We start from the raw sequence: 22695 nt of genomic DNA, 5'->3' as shown, positions 1-22695 counted from the left end.
GCCGGGTCCCCCAGCAGCCCCAGGGCAAGGGGGTTCTCTGGCAGGACCCCGCTGCCCCGGGCCGGGGAGCTACGAAGCCGAGAGGAGCGGGAGGGAGGGCGGGAGCGTGTCCCCACTGTGCCTCAGTTTCCCTGCCCCGCACATCACAGTTCAGCGAGGCAGGAGGCGAATGGTGGTGGCAGCCACGGTGGCGCAGGGGGCTCTCGGCAAAGCTGGGAGCGCTGCTGGCAGGGCAGCAGCCCAGCCCCCAGTCCACGGCAAGCCTGGACACGTCCCCCCAGCTCGCCCAGGAATGGGGGTTCCCCAGGCCCCACAGCCCAGAGGTGAGGCGGTGCCATGGCCCCTGCCTGCCTCCGGCATTGCACCCACCGTTGAGCAATGCCCCCGATAAGGGGCTGGGGACATGAGGCCAGCCCTGGCCACTGGCTCCCAATGACGTGGGCTGCACGGGAGCCGCCCAGCAAACGCCCTCCGTGGGGCAAGAACCACGGGTCCACGTTCAGTGACCTCACGGGGGAAGTGCTGGCCCTTGAGAAGGGACAGTGCAGGGACACCACGGGGCTGGGCACAACCCCGCATGGTGGATAGCAAGGTATGGAGGATGTCCCCTTTCTCCTGGGTCCAAAACCTTACAGTGCAGCTGGACAGACAGACCCCAGGTCCTGCCAGGGGTCCGGGATCTGGCCCTTCCCTGCCTACCATTTTCCAGCAGCAGAGCTGAACCAGACTGCCCCATGTGAGACCCCGGGGTGGCCCCAGAGGCCACCCACCCAGCTGAGCCCAAGTGGTGGGCCAGCACTGCCAAGATGTGAGAGCCCAGTGGTACAGACACCCTGGCACCGTGTACACCCTGGTGCTACAGACACCCAGACCCCAGCGCTCCCTACACTGCAGCTACAGCCAGGGAACAACCGTGACGCCAGAAGGGGGAAAGTCCAGGGCAGCCAACGCATGGCAGGAGATGGGGTCAAGGGCATGGCTGGAGAAATCTGCAGTGGGTTCCTGAAGTGGCCCCTTGGTGGGGCTGTGTGACCCAGGGACAGGGCTCCCTCTCCACAGTCACGCGTGGCACTGGCTGGCGACACCCGTGCTGCAGGACCTGCCTGGCTGGGACACAGCCTACAACTCTGCTGGCCCTTGGCACAGCCCCGCCGCTGGCCCTGGCCTCTGTTAACCATTAAGACCTTGCTTAAGGTGCCCCCGGACCTGGCTTCTTGGCCCCCTGCTCCCCATGCTGGCTCTGCTGGGGCTTGCTCAGTGCCTCCCTTACATCTCCGTGGTCCCTCTTCCACGCAGCACCCACCGCCCACTTGCCTGGAGGCCACGCGTGGCCAAGTCACCGCCACCACAGCCTATGTGCTGGCTTTTCCCGGCTGGCTGGTGCCCTCTCCTGGGGAACAGTGCTGGAGGCACAGCCTCCCGGCACCCTGTCCCTCGCGGGGACCCCAAAGCTGGCAGGGCCAGGGGGATGGGTGCTATGGGCTGTGGTGGCTAACGAACTCCGGGGTGGAGCCTGGGGGTTATGGGGATGTGGCAAACCTGCTGCTCACCGGGATCCTGGATGGCCTCTGCTTGGTGGCAGGCTGGGGGGGGGGGGGGGGGCGGGCACAGGGGACAGCTGGCCAAGGGGCTGTGGGTATGGGATGGAGGGGAATGTTGGGGGAGGTAGTCCTTGCAGAGGGGATGGGGCTGTGGGGGCTGGCAGGGGCAGTCCTGGGATTGGGGCATCAAGCAGGAAAAGGAGGTAGGGGCATCAAAGGGGGCTGAGGTTATTAGGATTGGGATAGTGGGTGGTAAAGGAGAGGCAAGGGGAAGGGAAATTGGGGTGGTGGATGTTAAAGGCAAGTTGGAAGGGTACGCCGGGGCGTACAGAGGGGGTGGGGCCCTGGGGGTGACAAGGGTGATTAGGACAGTCAGGTTGGAATGGAGACATCCAGGGAAGACCAGGGTGGGAGGGGATGACAAGGAAGACTGGGAGCATCAGGATGGATGGTTGGGGGTGCCACAGGGGACCTTGGCTGACTGGGGGCCTTTGAGGTGACTGGGAGGTTGGGGAAGGATTTGGGGGCGGGGGGACAGGGAGGGATCAGCGAGTGTTCCTGAGGGAGCTGAAGGGTGGGGAAGGATTTGGGCTTGGCCCAGAGGGACTAGGGGAGTGGAGATTAGTGTGTGTGTGTGGGGGGTGTCAGCCGATGTAGGCTGGCTGCTGGGAGGGGGCAGGATTGGTGAGACTAAAAGGGAAGGGGGGGCTGGAGGGGGGGGGGTGTTGGAGAGAGGGAGGGAAGGGGGCAGAGGGAGGAAATAGGGAAGGGATGGAAGGAGGGATGGAGCGGGGAAGGAAGGATGGAGGGAGGCAGGTATGGATGAAGGATGGAGGCAGGGAGGAGGAGGAGGGGATGCAGCGGCGGGCGGAGCCGGTCGGTGCCGCAGAGCCGCCTTCCCGGCGCACGCTGGGGCGGCCCGGCAGCGCCTGCGGAGACCCGCCGGCTCGGCCCGGTGCCGCCGGTGCCCGGCCCGGTGCCGCCCGGCGCGGTGCGGCGCGGCGGTGCCCGGCGGGCAGGATGCGAGCCCCGCGGCGGCGGTGAGCAGCGTGTCCGCGTGTGTCATCCGTGGGTGCGCGTGTCCGTGGGCGATGTGGGTCGGGATGTCCGTGTGCCTTGGGCATGTCTGGGGGCTGCGTGTGCCTGGGGTGCCCGTGGGGGGTGCCCAGGGCAGTTTGGGTGATGCTGCAGCATCAGGTACCAACCAGCATCCGTGCGGTGTGGCCGGGATGCAGCCGCGATGTGGCCGGGGTGCCGGTGCGCTGCCTCGGGGCTGCGGGGGGCGGGGGGGGGGGGGCTGGACGCTGCCTGTCCTAAACCCTTTGGGTCGTGGGTGTCCCCTGCCCGCTGCTGGGGTCCCACAGGTTGGTGCTGCTGGCGGGGCTGTGGGACACCCTGCTCCCAGCCGGGCTGGGGTTCTCTGGGCCCTGTGTGGGGCAAGCCTGAGAGCACTGCTGGGCATCCAGGCACCAAGTCTGGGGGCTCTGCCAGTGCGCGGGGAGGCAAGAGGGGCCTCTCGTCCAGCACACGGGTGCTCGCTGCTCTGTACCAGGAGGATGCAGGGGTGCCAGGGCAGCACATACCGTGCCAAGCGAGAGGGCATGGACTGTAAGGGCCTGCGGGGCTGGGCCGGTACCCACATCAGCGCTGGGCTCTCCCTGGGGTGCTGGGCAGGTGGGGTTCGCTGGGAGGTGCTGAGCCAAGGGCAGCCCTGTGAGAAGGGCCGTGGTTCGGGATGCCAGCAGCGAGAGCTTGGCTTCCCCCATCTCCCCAGCCCTGTTTGCATCCTCCCCTTTCTCCCCTCGCCTCTGCCCATCCCCGGTTCCAGCCTGAGCTGCCCACCAGACTGTCTCTCCCAGCACCCGGCCAGGACTTGCGGGGCTCTGGGAGCTGTGCCGGCTGCCACGCGTGCGGTGCAGCCTGGGAGGTGCCCTCTCCAGGAGCGTGGGTAGCGCTGGCCCCCAGCTTCCCCATCCTGTTGGCTCAATGGAGACCTTGTTGCCGTGCTGTGTGTGTGTGCGGGCGGCCGCGCCGTGTGCCGTGCACACACGCCCCGTGGCGCAGGCGGGGGCCGCGGTCGTGGCTGGCCGTCCCCAGCTCCACCTCCCCCGTGGCAGCAGCGCTCAGACCCTGCGGAAACATTCGTGCCGACGAGTCAGCGGGGAGCTGGGCTGCGCCGCGCTCGCCAGCCCGGCCCCGGCACTGAGCCGCCACGCTCGCTCTGGCCTTGCCGGGGCCTTGCCACAGCCCCTCTGCCAGCCCCAGAGACAGTCGCTGGCACCTGGAGCGGCTGTCTGGAGGCTGCCGTCCATCCCTCCGTCCCTCTGTCCATCCGTCTGCTCGCGGGAGGTGATCCAGCAGCAGGAGGAGGTGAGTTGCGGTCGGCGCGCTGAGCGGTGTCGGGTGCTTTGGGGATGCTGTCCCATGGGACAGTGCCCACCCTGATGCCGGTTAGGTGCCACGGTGATGGCCGCGGCGGCCACCCCTGCGCTGTCCCCCCTCCCTGGCAGCACCCTGGAGTGCCGCTGCCGGCGAGCAGCCACGGTGGCCCCGGGGTGACGCTGTGGAGATGCTGTGAGTCAAGCGGGGGCTCTGAGTCAGGGCTGTGTGACACCCCTCGTGCCGGGGCTTGGAGGTACATCGGGATGGGAAGTGCTGTCTGGTGGGTGGGTGGGGGGGCTCTGGGGCTGTGCCCCCCTCCAGCTCCATGCTGTGCCGGCAGCTCTGCTCCACACCCCAGCATGAAAGGGCTCTTGTCCTCCTGCAGCTCCGGGCAGCTCCGTGGCAGCCTCCCCTTCACAGCAAACAAATTCCCAGTGTTGGACAGACGGACAGGGAGGGGGGAGCCCCCATCCAGCCCAGCTGGCTATAGCCCTTGCAGAGCCTGGGGCTCCTGCTGGCCCAGTATCCCCGTGGCTTGGCATGGGGCTTCCAGTCCTGGTGTTGGGAGGATGCTGGCTGAGTGGTTGGGCTGCAGGAAAGGGAGTGCTCTTGCCCACCCCAGAGCCCACAGCCAGGACAGTCTTGCCTCCAGGTGGTCCCAAGGAGCCCCCATGTCACTGGAGGCACAAGATTTGGCCACCTTCCTGTCTGGGTATCACCCCTCTGGACGTTGTGCTTCCTCTGGTGTTGCACCCCGAGGTTTCACACCTCCTTGGGTCTCGTGCTGTGTCTCTGCGGTATGGTGAATCCAGGTATCGCGTCTCCTCGGGTATCGGGTGTTTGGCTGTCATGCCTTCTTGGTGGTTGTGTCTCTGGGTATTATGCTTCTGGGTGTTGTGTCTCCTTGTTGTTGTGTCACGGGGTGACTTTGGGTATTTTGCCTCCTGGGATACCATGCTGTGGGATATCGTGCCAATGGGTACTGTGCTTCAAGGAAGCATTGTGAATCCTTGTCTTGGAGCGCATCCTTGTGCATCTTGAGTCTGGGTATTGGATGGTTTGCCTTCTGGTATTGCCCCTCTGAGTGTCATCCCTCCTGGGTATCATCCCTTCTGGGATGTCATACTTCCAGAGATCACACCTCTTGGATAGTGTGCCTCTGGGTATCAGGTCTCCTTGGATGTCATGCCTTTGGGTGTTGTACTTCTGCCTGTTGTGCTTCCTTGGGTGCCATGCCTCCAGGATACCTCTGGACACTATGCCTCTGGGTACCGTGCCTCTGGGTACTGTGCCAGTTCTGGTGCTTGGCCAGTGCTGGTGTGTTTAAAGCCACTGTGCCTCAGTTTCCCCTTGTGGCAGGTTGCTGGTGACACCCTGTGGCCGCCTCCCCCTGCTTCCTCGCAGGCTGGCAGCACTGTGTCCCCTGCCCGTGAGGTGCTGTTGTGGTGTCTCTGGTCCCAGGGCCCCCGCCGTGGCCCGTGCTGCAGGGAATCTGCTGGCCCTGAGCAGCCAGTGGGACTCAGCACTGTGTGTGTGGGCAGGGTGCTGTGCCCATCGTGGCGGTGCTGGGGTGAGTGCCCACCTGACTGCTCCTGGGACCTCATGGAAAGCTGCCACGCTGGGAATTGAAATAAGTACCCGGGTTTGTTGGGGATTTTTAGGGAAAAAGAAAAGCTGGTGGTTTTTTTTTTAATCTTCTTTGTGGGTTGTTTTTTTCTCTCTTTCTTTTAAATTGTGAAATGACTCACACTCCTGTGCTGAAAATAAACCTGAGTGCAGCTGTGGCTGGAGCTGGGGAGCTGTGACAGCACACAGGCAGGGTCCCCTTGCCACACAGCTGGGGCCCCTCTGCCTTAGGCAGCCCCTGTTCGCTGCCAGCACCCCAACCCCCTCCCCAGGGTGGCTGCTGCGGGGGCTCAGGTGGCCCTGCCAGGGCTGCTAATGGGGCTAAAGTGCTCCTGAGGGGACAAGGCCATCTGCAACCCCCTGGATCCTGTGTCTTTGCACTTAAAGTAGATGCCTCCTGGCTGTGGGATCACACATGGGCACCCCATGTGTGCGTGGACACCTGTGTACCTTTGTGCATGCATGCACAGGGGTGCACATGCCCCCATGCATGCCCATGGATTTACAGAGGGTTCTCCTTGCCTGGAGCTCACCTCCCCCACCCCAGGCAGGGTTTTGCATGGCAGTTTGATGTCAGCTCACCCCACCGCCCTCCTGGTGTCGTGACAGCTGCCCGCAGCCCCATGGGGTGGGATTGACACAGCAGCCGCTGTGCAGAGGCTTCAGTGAAGCCCCCCACTGCCGTCCCCCCCCGGCACAGCAGTTGGAGGGTGTGCCGGGGACCCCCAATGCCTTGTGTGACACAGCCATGTGCTCCTCTTCACAGGGACCCCTGCAGCGGCAACGGGCCGGCCATGCTCCCTGCAGCCGGCTGCATGGCGGGTAAGACACCCTGACAGCCCCCCCGTACCCTACACGCAGCAGCCCTGTGCTGGTGCTCAGCACCCCGGCAGCGGGCACCGGCCCAGGGGATGGCCAGGGGCTCGCTGGGACCCGAGGCATCTCGGTGTCCCTCCCAGTGACATCCTGGGGGCAGGTGGTGTGCGGAGCAGCCGTCCTGCCCGCCTGACGGCCGCTTGCCCTCACTCCCTCCCAGCTTCCCAAGACAGGCCGCGGGGTGAGGGCGATGAGGACCCCGCGCCAGCCGAGCCGGGAGGGTCCCATGGCCCCCCAGGTGCTCAACCCCAACCTGGCCCCTTGGTGCAAACCTGCCTCCTCCGGGACCTGGGGATGGGTTCCCTCTCCCAGACGCAGACCCTGCGGGACTTTGAGCAGGTGAGACCACGGGGTGCCAGGACACACTTCCCCCCACCCTAAACCCCCACCCATGGCACCGCCAGGACCCCCCAGCACTGCTGGGTGCTTGCAGGGCACAGGCTGGATCCCCTGGGTGCACCGGCAGGGTGCTGAGGGCAATAAGGGGAGGTGGGCGGGCGGCAGTGGTATGAGGAGAGGGCCTCAGCTCCCCCCCTCCCCGGGTGCCACGCTGCTCCTCACCGCCCTCCTGGCTGAGGCACGTGGGGGCTGCCAGGGCTCATGTTTCATCACCCGCCCGTCCCGTCCCCGCTGTCCCGCTCGGCGATTCCTCAAATAGCTCCAGGAGGGGGGGGGGGGGGAAAGGAAAGGGGCCACGGCGGGGACGGTGACGGGAGCTGCAGGAGGGCAGGGACCCTGGGCCGTGTCCCCGGCGGCGCCATGTGAGGGGTGCCGGGATGCCCCCACCCATGGAGCGCCGGCCATGGCTAACGGGTACCGCACGATCTCCCAGCACCTCAACGACCTCAAGAAGGAGAATTTCAGCCTAAAATTGCGCATCTACTTTCTGGAGGAGCGCGTCCAACAGAAGGGCGAGGGCAGCCGGGACGATGTCTACCGGCGGGTGAGCGTCCATGGGGGATGGGGATGGGTGCCCGCCGGGGTGGGGGGTTCAGTTCCAATGCCCCCTCTTTGCTGGGAGGAGATGGGGCCAGGGGAGTGCTGCCAGCGGGGATGCCTCAGAGGGCATTGGGTACAGTGCTGGGGCTGGGGGAACTGCTGTAGAGAGAAGCAGGAAGGATTGGAAGGGTGTCCCTGGCCTGGTGGGGTACTTGGGGTGGTTGGCAGTGTCAGTTTGGGGGCAGAAAGAGAGCTGGAGTGCGTATGCACTGTCCGAGTGCCAGTGGGCTAAAATACTACCTGTACTGCTTGGTGCCAGGAGCACCCAGAGCCCTGCCACAGGGTGTGGGACCCCCATGCCACCTCCAGTGGGCAGCAGTGCTGGGTGTCTGTGCAGGCATGGTGCTGGGCAGGGGCTCCCTGGCCATGCTGAGGGGTGGCTGGGGACCATCCTACCTGCCTGGCTCCCACCCCACAGAACATTGAGCAGAAGGTGGAGGTGGAGAGCCTGAAGCGGGAGCTGCAGGAGAAGCAACAAGCCTTGGACAACACATGGTGAGCCCCGGGTTGGACACGGCACCCATGCGCTGCCTGCAGCGCTTGCATGGGCACAGGGGATGGGGGTGGCTGCCTGCAACCTGCCCGCACCCTGCCCGCAGCAGGCAGTGGAGAGGTTTGCAGTGGGGCTGGCGGGGTTTGCGAGGGAGCTGGGCACCCACGGGCTCCTCTTACAGCCCTGGCGCCAGCCAAAAATAAAGGGCAGCACCTGTTTGGTGGGGGAGGGCAGCGCCGTGCGCAGGGGCTGCAGTGCGGGTGTCCTGCAGCGGGGCACTGCAAGTCTGGGGGGTCCAGGGGCACAGCAGATGGGGATCACTTTGTTTTGGGAGCATGTAGGAATGTTTTTGGTGGTTGGGAGCCCCAAGTGTGACCTGGTGCCATGTCCCACTGCTGTGTCCCCTGGGCAGTGGTTCTGGGAGGTTACAGTATACCCTGCAGTGCCCATGGCATGGGGGGAGATGGGCTGGGGGTACCCGGGGTGGCATGGCTCACCCAGCCCAGCCGGTTTGGGGTGGGGGCTCTTGCAAGAGGAGGCCACGCTATACCATGCCATGCCACGCTGTGCTGCATCCTGCCCTGACTGAGCTGTGCCAAGCCATGCCATGCCATGGCATGTTGTGCCATGCCATATGCCATGCCATGCCACTTGCCATGCCATCCATGCCGTGCCATGCCGTGCTGTGCTGTGCCTGGCAGGGTGGCTGCGGAGAACCAGACAACCCGCAGCCAGGCAGCACTCCGGCAGCAGTATGAGGAGCGGCAACGGGAGTCGGAGCATGTCTATGAGCTGCTGGAGAACAAGATCCAGCTCCTGCAGGAGGTGAGCTGGGGTTGGCGGGGGCCAGGGAGGGACCGGGGACCAGGGCCTGGGGGCTCACCCCATTTCCACACAGGAGGCCAGGCTGGCGCGGAGCGAAGCCGAGCAGGCCACGTCACTGGCCAGAGCCGAGGCAGAGAGGTGCCAGGAGCTGGCAGGGAAGTTGAAGGAGGCTGCGAGGACGAAGGAGGAAGGCAGAAGCGATGACAGCTGCGGCGCTATGGCCCAGAGGTGGGTGCCCAGGACCTCCGTGCTGCCAGCCCATGCCCTGTGATGGTTCTCAAGAACCAACAAGGGGAAGGTGCTCTGTGGGGTTGGGAGACTGTGGGCATCTGGGGCCAGTGGTGTGAAGGGTCACCCCAAGAGGAGAGATCCAGGCTGTGGGAAAGGGGAGAGCACTGTGCTGAGTGTCCCTTACCCTTCCCTCCCTCACAGGAGGATCGAAGAGCTGACCCAGGAGCTGGCTGCCAGCAACCGGCTCGTGGAAACGCTGTCGGCCGAGAAGCGTGACCTGCAGCAGCGCCTGGAGGAGCCCCTCTCTGTGGCAGGGCAGGTGGGTGGGCAAGCACGGGGGGACTCCAGCCAGGCCCCTGGGGAGGAGCACGTCCACCCAGGGCTTGGGTGGGGGTTGTTGTTCCCATGCCTTCCAGGGGCTGTGGCCAGGGCCACGCCACGTCCAGCCCGGCAGCATGGGGGGTTTGCCTGGCTGTGCTGTGGTGCTCGGAGGGGCAGTGGGGCCAGGAGGACCTGGTGTATGGTGCAGGGAGACGGGCTGCCAGCTGGTACAGTTCTTCTGGCTGCCAGAAAGATCTTAAAATACTCCCGTCAGTCCGGCACGGCGCCAGGTGGGGTTTTGGGGCTGCGAGAGACCTGAGCAGCGTGTTCCCTCCCGGCAGCCACACGGCTCTGGCCGCGCAGTGTCGTCCCCCACCAGCCGCGGGCCAACAGACGGGAGCTGCCCACACGGTGGTCCCGCCGGAGGACGCCGGTGTGTGCCCACCGGGCACGGACGCTGAGCCGCGGGCACTGGTGGCTGCCCGCCGGGACTGGCGGGGCGGCTGGGGACCCGGCTCTGGGGACTAGCGGGGGGGCGCTGGCACTGGGGCTGGGCGCCCGGCACTGCCCCCGAGCCGTCCGTGCCGCCGTCCCGCTGCGGTCCCGTTGGCAGCCGCCGCCCCAGCCCCGCTCGGTGCCACCCACGTGTGGCGGGGCGTGCCGCCACCGCGCATGCGCGGCTCCCGGGCGGGGCGACTACAAATCCCGGCAGGCGGCGGGGCCGCCGTGCTTGCGTGTCGGGCTGTCGTGCGCCGCCATCTTGAAATCTGAGCCACAAGCCGGGCGCCGCCGTGGCAGCAGCATCCTCGGCGGCGGGGGGAGGTGGAGCGGCGGGGCCGGGGGGGCTGAGGGGCAGCCCGCGGTGAGGGGCAGCCCCGGGGTAGGGGGGCGGCGAGGAGAGAGCGGGTATCCCTGAGGGTAGCGGGGGGGAGGGGGCGCAGCCGGGAGAGGGGCCGGCCCTGGCGTGGCTGTGCCGAGATGTGAAGGGGCTGCCGTGGGGTGGGGTGTGCCCGCAGCACCTGGGCCCGGCCTGTCCCCTCCCTGAGGAGGGGGCTGAGAAGTGCGGGTGGGCGCGGGACGCGCGCCCCGGGAGATGCGCCGGGAGGTAGAGGCCTGGGGGAGGCCTCTGGGGAGCCCCCAGAAGTAGGGTCGGGCGCCGGTGGGCGGGAGGGAAGGATGAAGGAGACCTGCCGGATCTGCGCCAGGGAGCTGTGCGGCAACCAGCGGCGATGGATCTTCCACACGGCCGCCAAGCTGAACCTCCAGGTGCTGCTCTCCCACGTCCTGGGCAGGGAGCTGTGCCGGGATGGCAAATCCGAGTTCGCCTGCAGCAAGTGTGCCTTCATGCTGGACCGCATCTACAGGTTCGACACGGTCATCGCGCGCATCGAAGCCCTCTCCATCGAGCGCCTGCAGAAGCTGCTGCTGGAGAAGGACCGCCTCAAGTTCTGCATTGCCAGCATGTACCGCAGGAACAATGAGGACTCGAGCGCAGAGGACAGAGCTGGGGACGGGGCTGTGGACCTTTCTAACCTGCCTGACGCACGGTACGCTGCCCTCCTTCAGGAGGACTTTGCCTACTCTGGGTATGAGTATTGGACGGATCAAGAGGAGCACAGCTTGGAGCCGCACAGCTGCCACGCTTCAGAGGGAGCGGGTAACCGCCCGCGGCGCTGCCGGGGCTGTGCCGCGCTGCGGGTGGCTGATGCCGACTATGAGGCGATTTGCAAAGTGCCGCGGAAGGTGGCCAGAAGCATCTCCTGCGGGCTGTCCAGCCGGTGCTCAGCCAGCATGGGCAACGAGGAGTCGTCTGTGTGCGACCCAGCCGAGTCCGCTAGCACCAGAGGAGCTGTGGATCGGGAAAGCATGGAAGAAGGCACACCTGCATCCTCTGTTGAGTCCCTGGACACGACGGTGGAAGCTAGCCTTCCGCAGCAGAAGGATGAGGACTCGGATAAGGGTGTGAAAGGGAGTGGGAAGTGTGACGATTTCTCAGAGGACCGCATGACCCCAAACTCTTCGCTGAGTGGGAACAGGCTGGAGCTGGCCCTCAGCTTGATCAAGGCTTTGGACTATAAACCCCTTCAGAGCCCCCGAGGCAGCAGGCTCCCTATTCCTGTGAAGTCCAGCTTGCCCCCTCCCAAGCTCAGCCGTGACTTGGCAGATGGCAGCACTTCTGGTGGCTTAGTGTGTGCTGGTTCTGCCTTCCTGAATGCAGAGAGAAGATCCTTTTCCAGAGCTCCTTTGGGTCTTCCCCTGGAGATGTCTGAACTGCAGGAGCTGTGGGATGACCTCTGTGAAGATTATATGCCTCTGCGGGTACAGGTAGAGGTCATTGTGCTGCTGTTCGATTGAGCAGCGTCCCTGCAGCCCGACACTGAGCCCACTGGGGATTCTTCTGTGCTGAGATAATACAGATAGCCACGTGTCGCTGAACCCAGGGCTAAGAATAGGCAGGCTCCGTCCTTTTTAGGTGTGCTGCCTCTCTCCTCTGTCATTCTGTTGTCTGTTTCCTCCTCGTGTTCTGGGAAGTGAACCTGCCCCCTCCCACCAGCCCTGCCTGGTGATGCAGCTTGCTAGACGGGCCCCAGCTCTCTGTGGGCTTTGTCGTTTTTCTGCTGAGAAAACACGGCTTTCACTTCAGCTTTCTCTTTAAGAACTCGCTGTGACTTTTACCCAAGGGAGCGTTTTAAGCCTCTGGGCGTATGTTTTCCAGCAAACGTGTTTTCTTTGTGCCTGGGTAATGGCTCAGTGTGAGGAGCGCCTGTCTCCAGAGCCCTGCCTCTGCAGATCAGGCCTCCAACCTGCCTAACGTGCAGATCCCTGGCGTGTGCCCTGAGGAAAAGGCGTTTTCCTGGCAGGTGGATTTGTGCCAGAGGATGACTTTAGGCTTGATATTGTAGGTAATTGGTTTATTTTCTGATCCTTTGGAAAGATTCTTCAGTTAACGGCAGCAGGTTGCTGAGAGGCAGTGACAGCTCCCGCTTCCACTGGGCTTCCCAGTGCTGTGATCTGCCTCTGTGGTAGCTTTCCTGTAGCTCTGGATTGCCTCTGTTTTGCTGGCTTTAATGAAGCCTTCATTAGTATGCAGTCAAAAAGCTGAACTTGTAACTCCTTTGCCGCCCTCCTTAATGAATAGAAGGCTTCAGTCAGCTTCAATTCAGGAATATCCGTGTCAGCCTAATTGCATTCCCATTAGCAGCCTTAGTGCTGCCTAATGCACTAGGTAGCCCGGGGGATTAGAAAAATGCTTGTTTATTACTATGGCAACTGGGGCTTCCTATTCGGCCAGCCCTGCTTGCTGTCCCATCTGCTCGGGTGTTTCCTGGAGCTGTGTGCCCCTCCCTACAAAGCCTGCTCAAGGCAGGATGCTAGGGGAGAATGCTGTAGGGGGGGGGAAAAAAACCCACCCTGATTTTCATCTGGTGCACAGAGGCACCATGCTGGCAGCCAGCAGCTGGAGATGTGAAGCCAGGCATCACTGTTCCCACTAATTTTCACTGCTAGGGATAGATTTACAGTGTAAGCATGGGGGTTTTCTCTTAGCAGGATGTGGCATGATCAACGTGGCACCTCTACAGCTCTGCTTTGGGTTGTGCATCACCATCCTTCCCTTGGAACTGCTTTAAAGGAGTTTCTCCAACCTCTGGCCCCTGCCATCCCACCCTCCCTGCCAGGGCTTTGTGCCATGGGATTTTTTGCTGCCTGGTTTTTGCCATGGCAGCAGCAGCTGTGGGCTTCAGTGCAGGATCTGGCAGGAGAGGGGAAGCACTTAATCCCTCTGATGGCTTTAACAGCAAAAATGGGGAGTAGGATGCAGCTAGTAAACTTAAATGGCTCCTGTATAAATCATTTTTCTTTCTCTTTGCACTACAGCCAGTACTTTCTTAAGGCCAGGCGCTGCTGTCCAGCAGTGGATGCACATAACTGCCTTTCTGGAAGCATGAAAGGAATGTATAGGATGCAAAGGAATGTATAGGATGCATAGGAACACTGTTCTCTTACTGCTTTGGGGAAACTGCAGTTCCCCTTTAAATTTACTGGTGCAAGCTGCACCAAGATAGCTGATGTGGGGCCATGTGATCTCATAAGGACTGTTTTCTTGAACCAACAACTCTTCATCACCACAGCCCCAGGAAAATGCCACCAACCCCAGCCTTCGCCTGACACGCTCGTGCAGCTGCCTGTGATGCCGTGCTGACAGCCAGTCTTTCACCCACCCTTCTAGGCAGATGCAAGCTTGGCAGCCTCAGATAATGCCCTGATTGTTGTTTATTTCTTTTTAATGAAGGGTTCTGCCTAGGTTAGTGTGCACTGGCATTGCTGGAGCTGGGCTGAGGAGAGATGGGCAGTAAAATGCCGGGGTGGGAGAAACCACTGAGGACCTGTGCTCCTGTCCTGGCTGCAGGGAAGCAGGAGGGGAGGTAGCTTGTGCTTTAGGGCTTTAGACTCTGGAGCTGGCTCTGCCTTTCCCCTCCCAGTGCTTAGCTCTTTGCCACCTTTCTGCTTGGTTTTCTTTGGATTGTGCAAATTGTGAGGAAAGGAAAGGTGTGTTTTCCTTTGGTGGGGTTTTTTTCCCCCCTCCCTTCTGTTTTCTTTTCATCAGCCTTATTTCAAAACAGGCAAATCTGAAATTGCTTGCTGTAACTCTTTAAGGTTTCAGTAAAATCCTAACCAAATGGGGCAAAGGGAAGCACTGCTGCTCTATGGATGCTTCTGCATGCCAGAGGCAACGCGCAGACCTGGGGGGGCTCCTCCACACTGCCTGCTCTTCCCAGAGACAAGGATTCAGCCTGACAGGGCTAATCAGAGTTGGTGGCTGTTTTCCCAGCACTGTGCTGGTGCTATGAGCATCTCTGCCATGTTCTCATAGCCTCTGCACCACGACCCTCTGCGTGCCAGGGCTCCCACTTACAATGGACATTGGTACCATCGATCTTGTATCGCTGATGGTATTTAGGAATACTTAAGGAGAGCTGCGAGGGCCAGGGTGGGTGGCTGGGCTTGGAAGCTGCTCTTGGGAGTTAACAACTCACTAGGCACAAGAGTAAGAAGGGATGACAAGGGATTAGTGTGCGCTCAGCCAGCAGGGTCTGGCAGGCCACATGTCAGAAAGTTGGCTGCTTCTGGAGCAGTGAATGGATGTGTGTCATAAAAAACAGTCAAAGCTGTGGTATTGAGTTTGCTACTGCTTGTGGAGCTGCAGGGAATTGCATGCAGGGTTGGGGCTGGAGCATGGGGAGCTGTGGAGGAGAGCCCGGAGAGTGGAGGGGTTCAGGGTGGGACATGCAGCAGGATGGCTGGTGGGGGGGATTGAAGGCTCGTGGGCCTGATGAAGAAGCAGCTTGGCAGAAAATGGGAAGAAGGAGCTTGGTTTGGTGCTGCCTTTGTTTTGAAGCTGCCAGCAGAGCACATTGGCAGGAGTGAGGTTTTGGGGACGTGGCTTGGGTGTGGGCAGCAGATCTGCCGTCATCAGCCTGCAGACAGTGGTTAGAATCCAACAGGCTGCTGGGCTCTTGGTGTGGAACAGGGGGCCCAGCTGGAGCCTCAGGGGTGTGGGGAGCCTCTGGCAGGTCAGGCAGAGAGCGACCAGGTGCCAGCCTGTCCACAGGCAAAGGGAGACAGGGCAGCGTGATATTTTGGAGGCAGTTGGAAAAGCCTGTTAAAGCCCATGCTGCAGGGTCTCTGAGGGCTGACAGCTGGAGAGAGGAAGCCAGTGGAAAACTTAAGCCATTTCTCTGTCTCTTTTTTTTTTTCTTTCTTTCTTTCCCCCCTCCCCAGAATTCACAGGATGAACGTCAGCAACTGGCTCCAGGTGACCCTGCAGTGGGGGAGCACGTGTCCGACCTGCGTGCTGCAGAGCTGCAGGGCAAAATCCAACAGTTGGAAGCTGCCAACAAGGTATTTCTTCCCAGACAGCAAATTCAGCACCTGCTGAGTCTGGTGCATTTAGTATCAGAGGGGGCCTCCTAGCCTGGCCCGAGGCAAGTGTCTGCCCCTCTGTTGCAGCAGGGATGTGTGCTGACACAGGATTCTCAGTGCAGTTCTTGTCTACCAGCCTGCATTAAAGCCATTTATGTTTTTCCTGCAGCTGGGCTGTGCACATTTTCCATAGTTATCTTTGCAGAGGGGTATTTTGGAAGAACTTCCCGCTTGGCTGGTGAACCAGCCTTTCAGGAGGTGGTGAAGGAGAGATGCACAGGGCTGTTTCCCTGTCTGTTGGATTTGGACAGGCTGAGTTTGGTGCAGGAGGGAAGGGCACCTGCTGCCTTTTTTTTTGCAAGCAGTAAGGGATATCAGCATAGATGTCAGGTAGTCCTGTCTCTGATTTAAATGCTTTCTTAGGAGAGAAGCATGCAGATGAGTTGTCTTGAGATAGATGAGATTTAATGTGCTGTGAGGGGCTGATGTTCTTAGTTACGCTTTTGAACTGTAAATTTTACCCCCTGAGAAAACAGAGGGATTAAAAGGGACAAAACCAGGATGGGCTCTTTATTTAGATCTGGGGACAGCTGTAAGCTTTTGGAGCTGCCCAGATCACAAAGGTTGACAGGGAAATAGAGGCCCAAGGCTCAGTAAATGCAGTTGGAAGCATTTATATAAACTAGGGGGAGTGCCTCTTAGAGAAGAGATAACATGACAGGTGTGTAAAGTAATGAGCAATAAGAAGACTGTGGCAACACCAGCTCCTTAAGAAACTGAGGCTTGAGTAAGCTCCAGAGAAGACACCTATCATCCAAAGCTAAGGATGCCAGGGGGCTTAGCACAAATGTTAAGCAACAGACAGTTGCTTAAATGCGTCAACATGTGGTGTGTCATGAACGTGGTAAAAGCCAAGAACTGCCCTAAAACTGTTGGAGATGGGAGCCTCTTCAGGAGGGAAGCATCACAGGCAAAAGTTTATCAGGTTGTAAACCAGCCAAGGAGGCCAGTGAGGTGTTCCCCTTGGCTTTGTGGTTGTGCTGTTGGTGTGCTGAAGCCGAAACCCAAGGCTGAACAAGCTGCTGATCTGATCAAATGTGGAGTTACCTGGACCAGCAGTTGCTCTGAGAGTGCCTGGGTGGTTGAAGGAGGCAGTAAGAGAAGGAGCTGGAAGACTGTAAAGGGGTGGCTGCAGTGTTTTGGAGGACCTTAGGAGCAAAGGGAACTGTTTTCAGAATGTGTAGCTTCTCCACATTAATTATTCCTTCCCTCTTAGGGGAGCAAAAAGAAGCAATAGAAAGTGAGCAGGCTGCTGGGCAGCCTGAGCCAGACTCCCCTGTGGTATGGGGGAGGCAGTAGGAGATGTGAAGCCTAGCCTGGAGCGTGGCCCCACACCTGGGGGCTGTGCTGGAACAGTCCTGTGGAAGGAGGACTGAATGAAGGCTTTGTGTTTATTCACTGGTCTCCACCCAGCTCAGTGTTTACACACTCTGGAGAGAGCTGTGTTGATCTGGTGAACACCTGGGCTGTATGGCCTTGAGTAAGGAGTGGAGGGCGTCCTGAGGGCCTTTATGTTGAGCATTAGGCAGGTTTAAAAAAAACCCAACGTGTTTCTGTCTTCAGCTGTTGCAGGACAAGGTGAATGAATTGAATTTTGAATTGAAATCTGCCCAAGAAACATCGCAGAGGCAAGATCGTACAATCCAGAGTCTGAACGAGGCCCTGAAGAGCAAAGACAGTAAGGTAATACTTCAGGGTGGATGGGGTGGTGTTCACCCAAAGAAGAAAGTGTGCTAGCCTGTAGGCAGTGACTGGACAGGAGTGCTTCAGCCATTGCCAGGCATCCTGGATCTCATTACATGATTTCTTGCAAAGCTCTCACTTCTGTGTCGTAACCCCCGCTGGAGGCTTGGGACAGGGCTGCTTGTGCTCAGTGTGCCAATGACTGGGCTTGCTGTCCTTTGACTTGCAGACAGAAGAGCTGTACCACATCATCGAAGGGCAGAATGAGACAATGGCTAAGCTGCAGGACATGTTACACAGGAGCCATCTAGGACAGTTGCAGGTATGTCCCTGGCAAGCCTTAAATATGTTAGGCTTCATTCTGCAGGGATCCTGGGTTTTAAATCCCTTTCGTGAAGTGAATCTCTGAGTTCCTCTGCTTCCCACTCTTGTTAGATGTCAGAGAGCTCACTCTCATCCCAAGAGCAGCAAATGTCACTGCTGGAGCTTCAGAACACGCTTTTCTGCACCAAGTTGGAAGTGAGGAAACTGAAAAGAACTCAGCGCCAGAAAGAGCATCAACTGGCTGAAGCCAGGAGAGCAGCCCAGCTCCTAGAGACTATGATGAATGAGGAGGAGCAGCAGAAAGAGGCAACCTGGAAACACAATCAGGTATGATGAGCACTTTAGCTGGGAAGCCTCTGGGGTTTACATGACTTAAGAAGCACTGGCACAGTCAGTACTCTGCTCTTGTTCATCACTTCTGCCTGCACCAGTGTGGGCATGGTTTGGCAGAGCCCTTGTCACATGTGGCAGGGAGCATTCTCCAGCCTCCTTAGCTTCACATCTGAGGATTTAGAGTCAGGAAAGACACTTGGTAGTGTGTGTGTTGTGAGTTGTGTGTCTGTCTGGTGCAAACAATGTTACAGAGATAATGACCACCGCTCTACAGGTTAGCTGTGGCTGACTGTAAAGCTCTACCTGTGGCCAGAGCAAGGGTTTTAGGTGGATCATTACCCCGGGACATGAAGTAAATTCAGGCTTCATCACATCTGAAAACATACTTCTGTGGTGAAAGATGTGGCCTTGCAGAGCGGTTTTGTCTGCTCCCAACAAGAGCCTTGTTGCTCTTGGCTTCTTCAGATTGGCCCTCTGTTTACTGGTCTGTTGAGGCCTGACTGCCAAGGCGTGTGCTTCTCCCTCACAGGAGCTGCGTGCTGTGGTACAGCAGCTGCAGGCAGAGCTGCAGGACAAGGCTCGGCAGCTCCAGACCGTGGAGTGGGAGAAGAGCCGTGAGCTGCAGGCCCAGGAGCAGAGAGTTCAGCGACTGAGTCAGCATCTGGCTCGCAAGGAACAGCTGCTGCAGGTGAGATGCAGAAAGATTGAACTTGAGCATCACTAGCCAGGGCCTTGCTTCTCCTCTGGTACTTGGTGGGGGAAAAGTCTGTAGCTTTCCTCTGTGGCCTTTGAAGAAGAGGAGGGAAAGAGATGCTCCTGGGGCCCCAAGGTGACAAAGGAATGCACAGGTATCTGAGAACCTCAGTCCACAATGGTGCCTGGTGAGCCCTGGCAGGTGCTAGTTAACCAGCCCCAGGTGCTGGGACTCTGTCACCCTGTAACATGGGGTTAGAGCAAGTGTAGAGTGGAGGCAGTTAGCCCTGCTTCACCTGGGCTGCTCTCTGGGGCTTTCTGGACTGCCTGTTGTACTAGGGCTGTGTGTATGACCTCTAGGAAACAAGGGAGCTTCTGCACTGCCAGCAGAACTTGGAGAAGTGCCCTGCAGCCATGAATGCCATGTTGGAGAAACTGCAGCAGCGAGTCAGCGACAGGGATGCTGCTCTGGAGGTGAGCACACTCTCTTGGTGATGCCTTAGTTTTCCCAGAGGCTCAGCCTTTGGGCTGCCATCAACCATGCAGGCCCTGGGTTGTCTGTGTCTTCTACATGCTCTTAACAGCTCAGCTTTCCAGAGGAGCTCTCGGAAAGGGAGAGCTGAGGTGCCCCAGGCAGTGAGTGGTGGGCTGCAGAGCCCTACTGCTCTGTTCTGAGCCTTCGCCCCCTCTTCCCCTAGCGAGCAGTAGATGAGAAGTTCTGTGCCCTGGAGAAGAAGGAGCAAGAGCTGCAACAGCTCCACCTCTCAGTGCGGGCGCGCGGGAGTGACCTGGAGACTCTGCGCAGTGTCCTGTCCAGCAATGAGGCCACCATTCACGTGAGTGTCTGTGCCTGGGCGTGCAGAATCCAGCCTGGCTGCTGCGTGGTGCTAGACACACCTTCCTGGGGATGCTGTGGTGGTTGCTGGGATGAGCAGCTGCAAGGTGTGGGCATTCCTCTGGCCCTGTGTGAGGGGCGGGTTCCAGCGTCACATGTGTCTCTGGGCTGGGTGTAGAGGTGTGTGTGGTGTCTGGAGAGGACAGGGGTGAATCTACATGACTCTACTAGCAGAACAGACTCGTAGTTCTAGTTCTGCTTCATTCAGGATAAAGTCTCTATCCCTGGTTGAGCTGCTGCTGCTGTTGTTTTCCCCAGAGCCTGGAGAGCCTCCTGAAAGCCAAAACCCTGGAACTAGAGCAGGTCTCGGCAACCTGCCAAAACCTCCGCTGGCTCAAGGAGGAGATTGAGGCCAAATCCTGCAGCCGGCAAAAGGAGCAGGAGGGGATCATCCAGCAGCTGCAGACCTGCCTGCATGACAGGAACAAGGAAGTGGAGGTAAGGCCTTAGCTTGGTTTCCTGGGCCTCCAGACAGCTCATCTGCAGAGAGAGTGGTCTCCAACCAGAGCCTCCTGGGTGCCGGCCTCCAAGAAGGGTGCTTGAACCTCTGCCCAGTGTTTTGAAAGCTTGGCCCCTGTAAATGGCCATCCTTGCTGAGATGGTGCTCCTCTCAGCTGTGCCCAGGCTGAAGAGTGCTTTGCCTTGAACAGCTTGCAGTTTGGTGGTAGCAATCTCTCTCCATCTCTCCCTTCCTCCTCGTTGTTCAGGAGCTTACAGCAACTCTGCTGTGCAAGCTGGGCCCGGGACAGAGCGAGGTAGCAGAGGAGCTCTGCTTGCGTCTCCAGCACAAGGAGAAGATGCTGCAGGACCTCCTCAGTGACAGGAACCGTCAAACTGTGGAGCATGATGCTGAAATCCAAGAGCTGCTGCTGGCTGTGAGCACCAAGGAGCAGCAGAGCAGAGTGAGTTGCGTGAGGTGCTGGGGTGGATGGTATTAAGTGAATATGAACTGCCCTCTGGCTGCTGTTGGTGTAGCCTGACAGAGCTGCTGAATGTTGAAGAACCACAAGAGATGCCATCAGCTGTTTCAAGGTTGTTCTCAACCCATCATGTGGGAGCAATTGTGAAGCAGCAGCTCCTGTAGCAGTGTTCAGGTGGCAAGTCCCTGTCATTGAGTGGACTGGGCAGAGTTTGTGTGTGGTGGTGAAGGCGGTGTGGATCCCCTTAGCTACCTGAGCTGCTGGGCTTGGGGCAGCAGAGGGGCTGTGGGAGGGTCGTTGCCTCACAAGGGGGTTACCAGACCAGAAGGGAAGACTCATTGCCTCTTAACTTACACTAGGACACTGAGGAGCTGGTTCCTCTGTAGGCTGAGGCTGAGCCCTGCTGTGTCGGTCTGACAAGCAGAGGTGGGCTGGCTGCAGTGGAGTCGCTCTGAGTGGCAGTGAGCAGTAGCTCCCTGGCTGGTTTGCAGAGTGACAGATGAATGTTTAGATGGTTTCCCTTGGTCCCTAAGGACTGTGAGGAACAGGGATCCTACCCCTGCTCACAGCCCTGTCTCTCCCTATTTTTCCTGCTCGGTCAGGCGGCTGCTGAGAAGATGGCCCGTGCTTTGGCTGAAAGGAGCTGCGAGTTACAACTGCTGCGCCAGCATGTGTTGGGGAAGGAGCCTCTTGGGACCCAGTTGGCTGGTGTTGGGCTGTTGAAGCAGGACAAACAGCCCATACAAGTAAGAATTGTGCACTGTTGCTCTGCCCATGGCCTTGGGTCTCTCTGGAGAACTGATTGCCATGGGAGGCAACGGGACAGTGGGGAGCACCATGGAGAATGATAGAAATGAAAGTGGGATTAGGGGAGAGGCTTCCTAGAGGAGGGGGAGAAGAAGAAACAGAGGAGCAGAAATGCTGCCTGGGTGTTCTGGTTCCATCAGCCTTTGTCACTCAATGTCTCCTGTCATTCTGATCAGGCAGTATCAGAGCTCTCAGGGCACATGAGAGTATGAAAGAAATCCACCCTCTGACCTTCCAGCACTGACCCAGTCCTTCCTTGGGCTGGGCTGCCCTGCAGTATTGTAATCCCCTCCCTGACACTGTCACATTCTGGAGGGGACAAGAGAGCTAATTTTAGGTCCCACTAATTCTTGGCAGAGCCTGCTGTCTGTTTGCTGTCTCTTCCACAATTGGAGTTGGTATTTTTAAAGCAGCTTTGCTAAAACCCCCTTTGAGGCTGGACACGAGTCTGAGGCTACATATGCCATGCTCCTACTTGAGCAGCTGTTAATGGTTTATTGGTGAGGTGACATGTTGAATGCTTTTAAGCAGCTGTAAACAGGTTGCTCATTTCTATTCCCAGGATCAAAGTGAGCCCTAGAGATTTCTAGAGATGTGTATGTGGGCCAAGCTTTGTGTTTTCCTTCCTGTGTGATCCCCCTGGGCCATATCTTTGGATGAAGATGTTGGTCTCTGTAGACTCTCAGTTGAAAAATGGGTTTGCTGCAGTTGAGTGAAACCTGTTTAACCCTTACCATGAAGATGCTTGCCACCAGCAACCTCTGAGTGCCAAATAAAATAAGGCCAGAACCCTGCTGCTGATACATACAGCTTCTACGTTGGGTGCAACCCGCTTGTCCCCACTGCCTGGCTAGATCTTCTTCATTAGTTTCTGTCACTTGAGAGCATCAACGAAGCAGCCAGCAGCTTTGGTGCAGCCCTGCAGGTCTGGGGAAGCTGTGAGGGCTAGGTTCCCCATAAAGGTGAAAACCTGGAGGCTTTTGTGTTTTCAGGAAGTGCTACAAAGGGCTTGTGGAGCTACAGCCATTGCCAGCCCTGCCCAGGGGGACAGCAGCTGCAGGACACAGGGAGGTGAGTGTGGTGACAGCTTCTCTCAACATCCTCAAACATGACCAGGGATTTTTGCTGTGGGGGAGCATGGTTATGTGAAACTGGGAGAGAATAAAGAGCTCTAACCAAGAGTGTTTTGAAATAAACCTGTGCCCTCCCCCCCAACCTTTGGGTGATGGGTCAGGGATGTCTGCAGGTGGGAGTATGGGAAAGAACAAGGCTGATGCTGGGTTTGAGGTGAGGTGCTTGTACTCAAGAACTGATGTTGCCCAGTGAAGGGGTTTTAACTTTGTGTGCAGGCTGGGCTGAGACAAGTGCAACTATTTTGGGTTTTGCATCAGGGCCAGAACACTGGAACTTTGCTGGGGTGGGGTGGCAGTCCTGGGATGTTGCTGTTACCTCAGACTGCTCTTTAGGTTTGAGGCAGGGTGATGGGGAGCACGAGCATTGTAGACCTCTCCAAATCCAAAGAGGGATTGTGTCTGATGCCGGGGTCGGAGCTGACACCTGGTAACCCTGAAGTAACCAAGTTGTCTTTGCAGTTACGATGTCAGCAGCAGAACTGGAGAAGGACCTTGTTAACGCCAAAGAGGAGCTGGAGCTAATGGCAAAGAAGGAAAGGGAAAGCAGGGTGAGCTTGTGCTGGAGCCTGTGCTGATCTCCCTTCCCTACAGGAGACCATTTGGCTCACTGGAGGTTTTGCACACCTCTATT

General features: G+C 59.1%; 2 protein-coding genes across 6 annotated transcripts in view; both read left to right on the top strand.

Moving 5' to 3' along the window:
• The first annotated feature begins 7146 nt into the window (after window positions 1-7146).
• PDE4DIP (phosphodiesterase 4D interacting protein) overlaps window positions 7147-22695 on the top strand; it is a 29132-nt gene continuing 13583 nt past the window's right edge. For all 5 annotated transcript variants that reach the window (XM_084266540.1, XM_084266538.1, XM_084266541.1 and 2 more), the window contains exons 1-17: window positions 7147-7368; window positions 7843-7919; window positions 8619-8742; window positions 8816-8970; window positions 9175-9292; window positions 15076-15195; window positions 16840-16959; window positions 17189-17281; window positions 17395-17610; window positions 18146-18304; window positions 18670-18783; window positions 19008-19145; window positions 19463-19642; window positions 19912-20106; window positions 20727-20870; window positions 21924-22002; window positions 22524-22612. In XM_084266540.1, coding sequence (XP_084122666.1) covers window positions 7228-7368; window positions 7843-7919; window positions 8619-8742; window positions 8816-8970; window positions 9175-9292; window positions 15076-15195; window positions 16840-16959; window positions 17189-17281; window positions 17395-17610; window positions 18146-18304; window positions 18670-18783; window positions 19008-19145; window positions 19463-19642; window positions 19912-20106; window positions 20727-20870; window positions 21924-22002; window positions 22524-22612 — 2262 coding nt within the window. In that variant the 5' untranslated portion in view covers window positions 7147-7227. The remainder of the gene's footprint in view (window positions 7369-7842; window positions 7920-8618; window positions 8743-8815; window positions 8971-9174; window positions 9293-15075; window positions 15196-16839; window positions 16960-17188; window positions 17282-17394; window positions 17611-18145; window positions 18305-18669; window positions 18784-19007; window positions 19146-19462; window positions 19643-19911; window positions 20107-20726; window positions 20871-21923; window positions 22003-22523; window positions 22613-22695) is intronic.
• On the top strand, window positions 10471-11649 carry LOC311193121 (uncharacterized protein; the record flags this gene model as incomplete). Its single annotated transcript, XM_084265847.1, has 1 exon — window positions 10471-11649. One exon carries the CDS (start codon window positions 10471-10473, stop codon window positions 11647-11649), a length of 1179 nt encoding a protein of 392 aa, XP_084121973.1.

The sequence above is a fragment of the Gallinula chloropus genome, assembly GCF_964237585.1.
Source record: "Gallinula chloropus genome assembly, chromosome: 6".
NCBI classification, from domain to species: Eukaryota; Metazoa; Chordata; class Aves; order Gruiformes; family Rallidae; genus Gallinula; species Gallinula chloropus.
The sequence above is the reverse complement of the archived record's forward strand: the minus strand, read 5'-3'. Positions and strand labels throughout refer to the sequence as shown.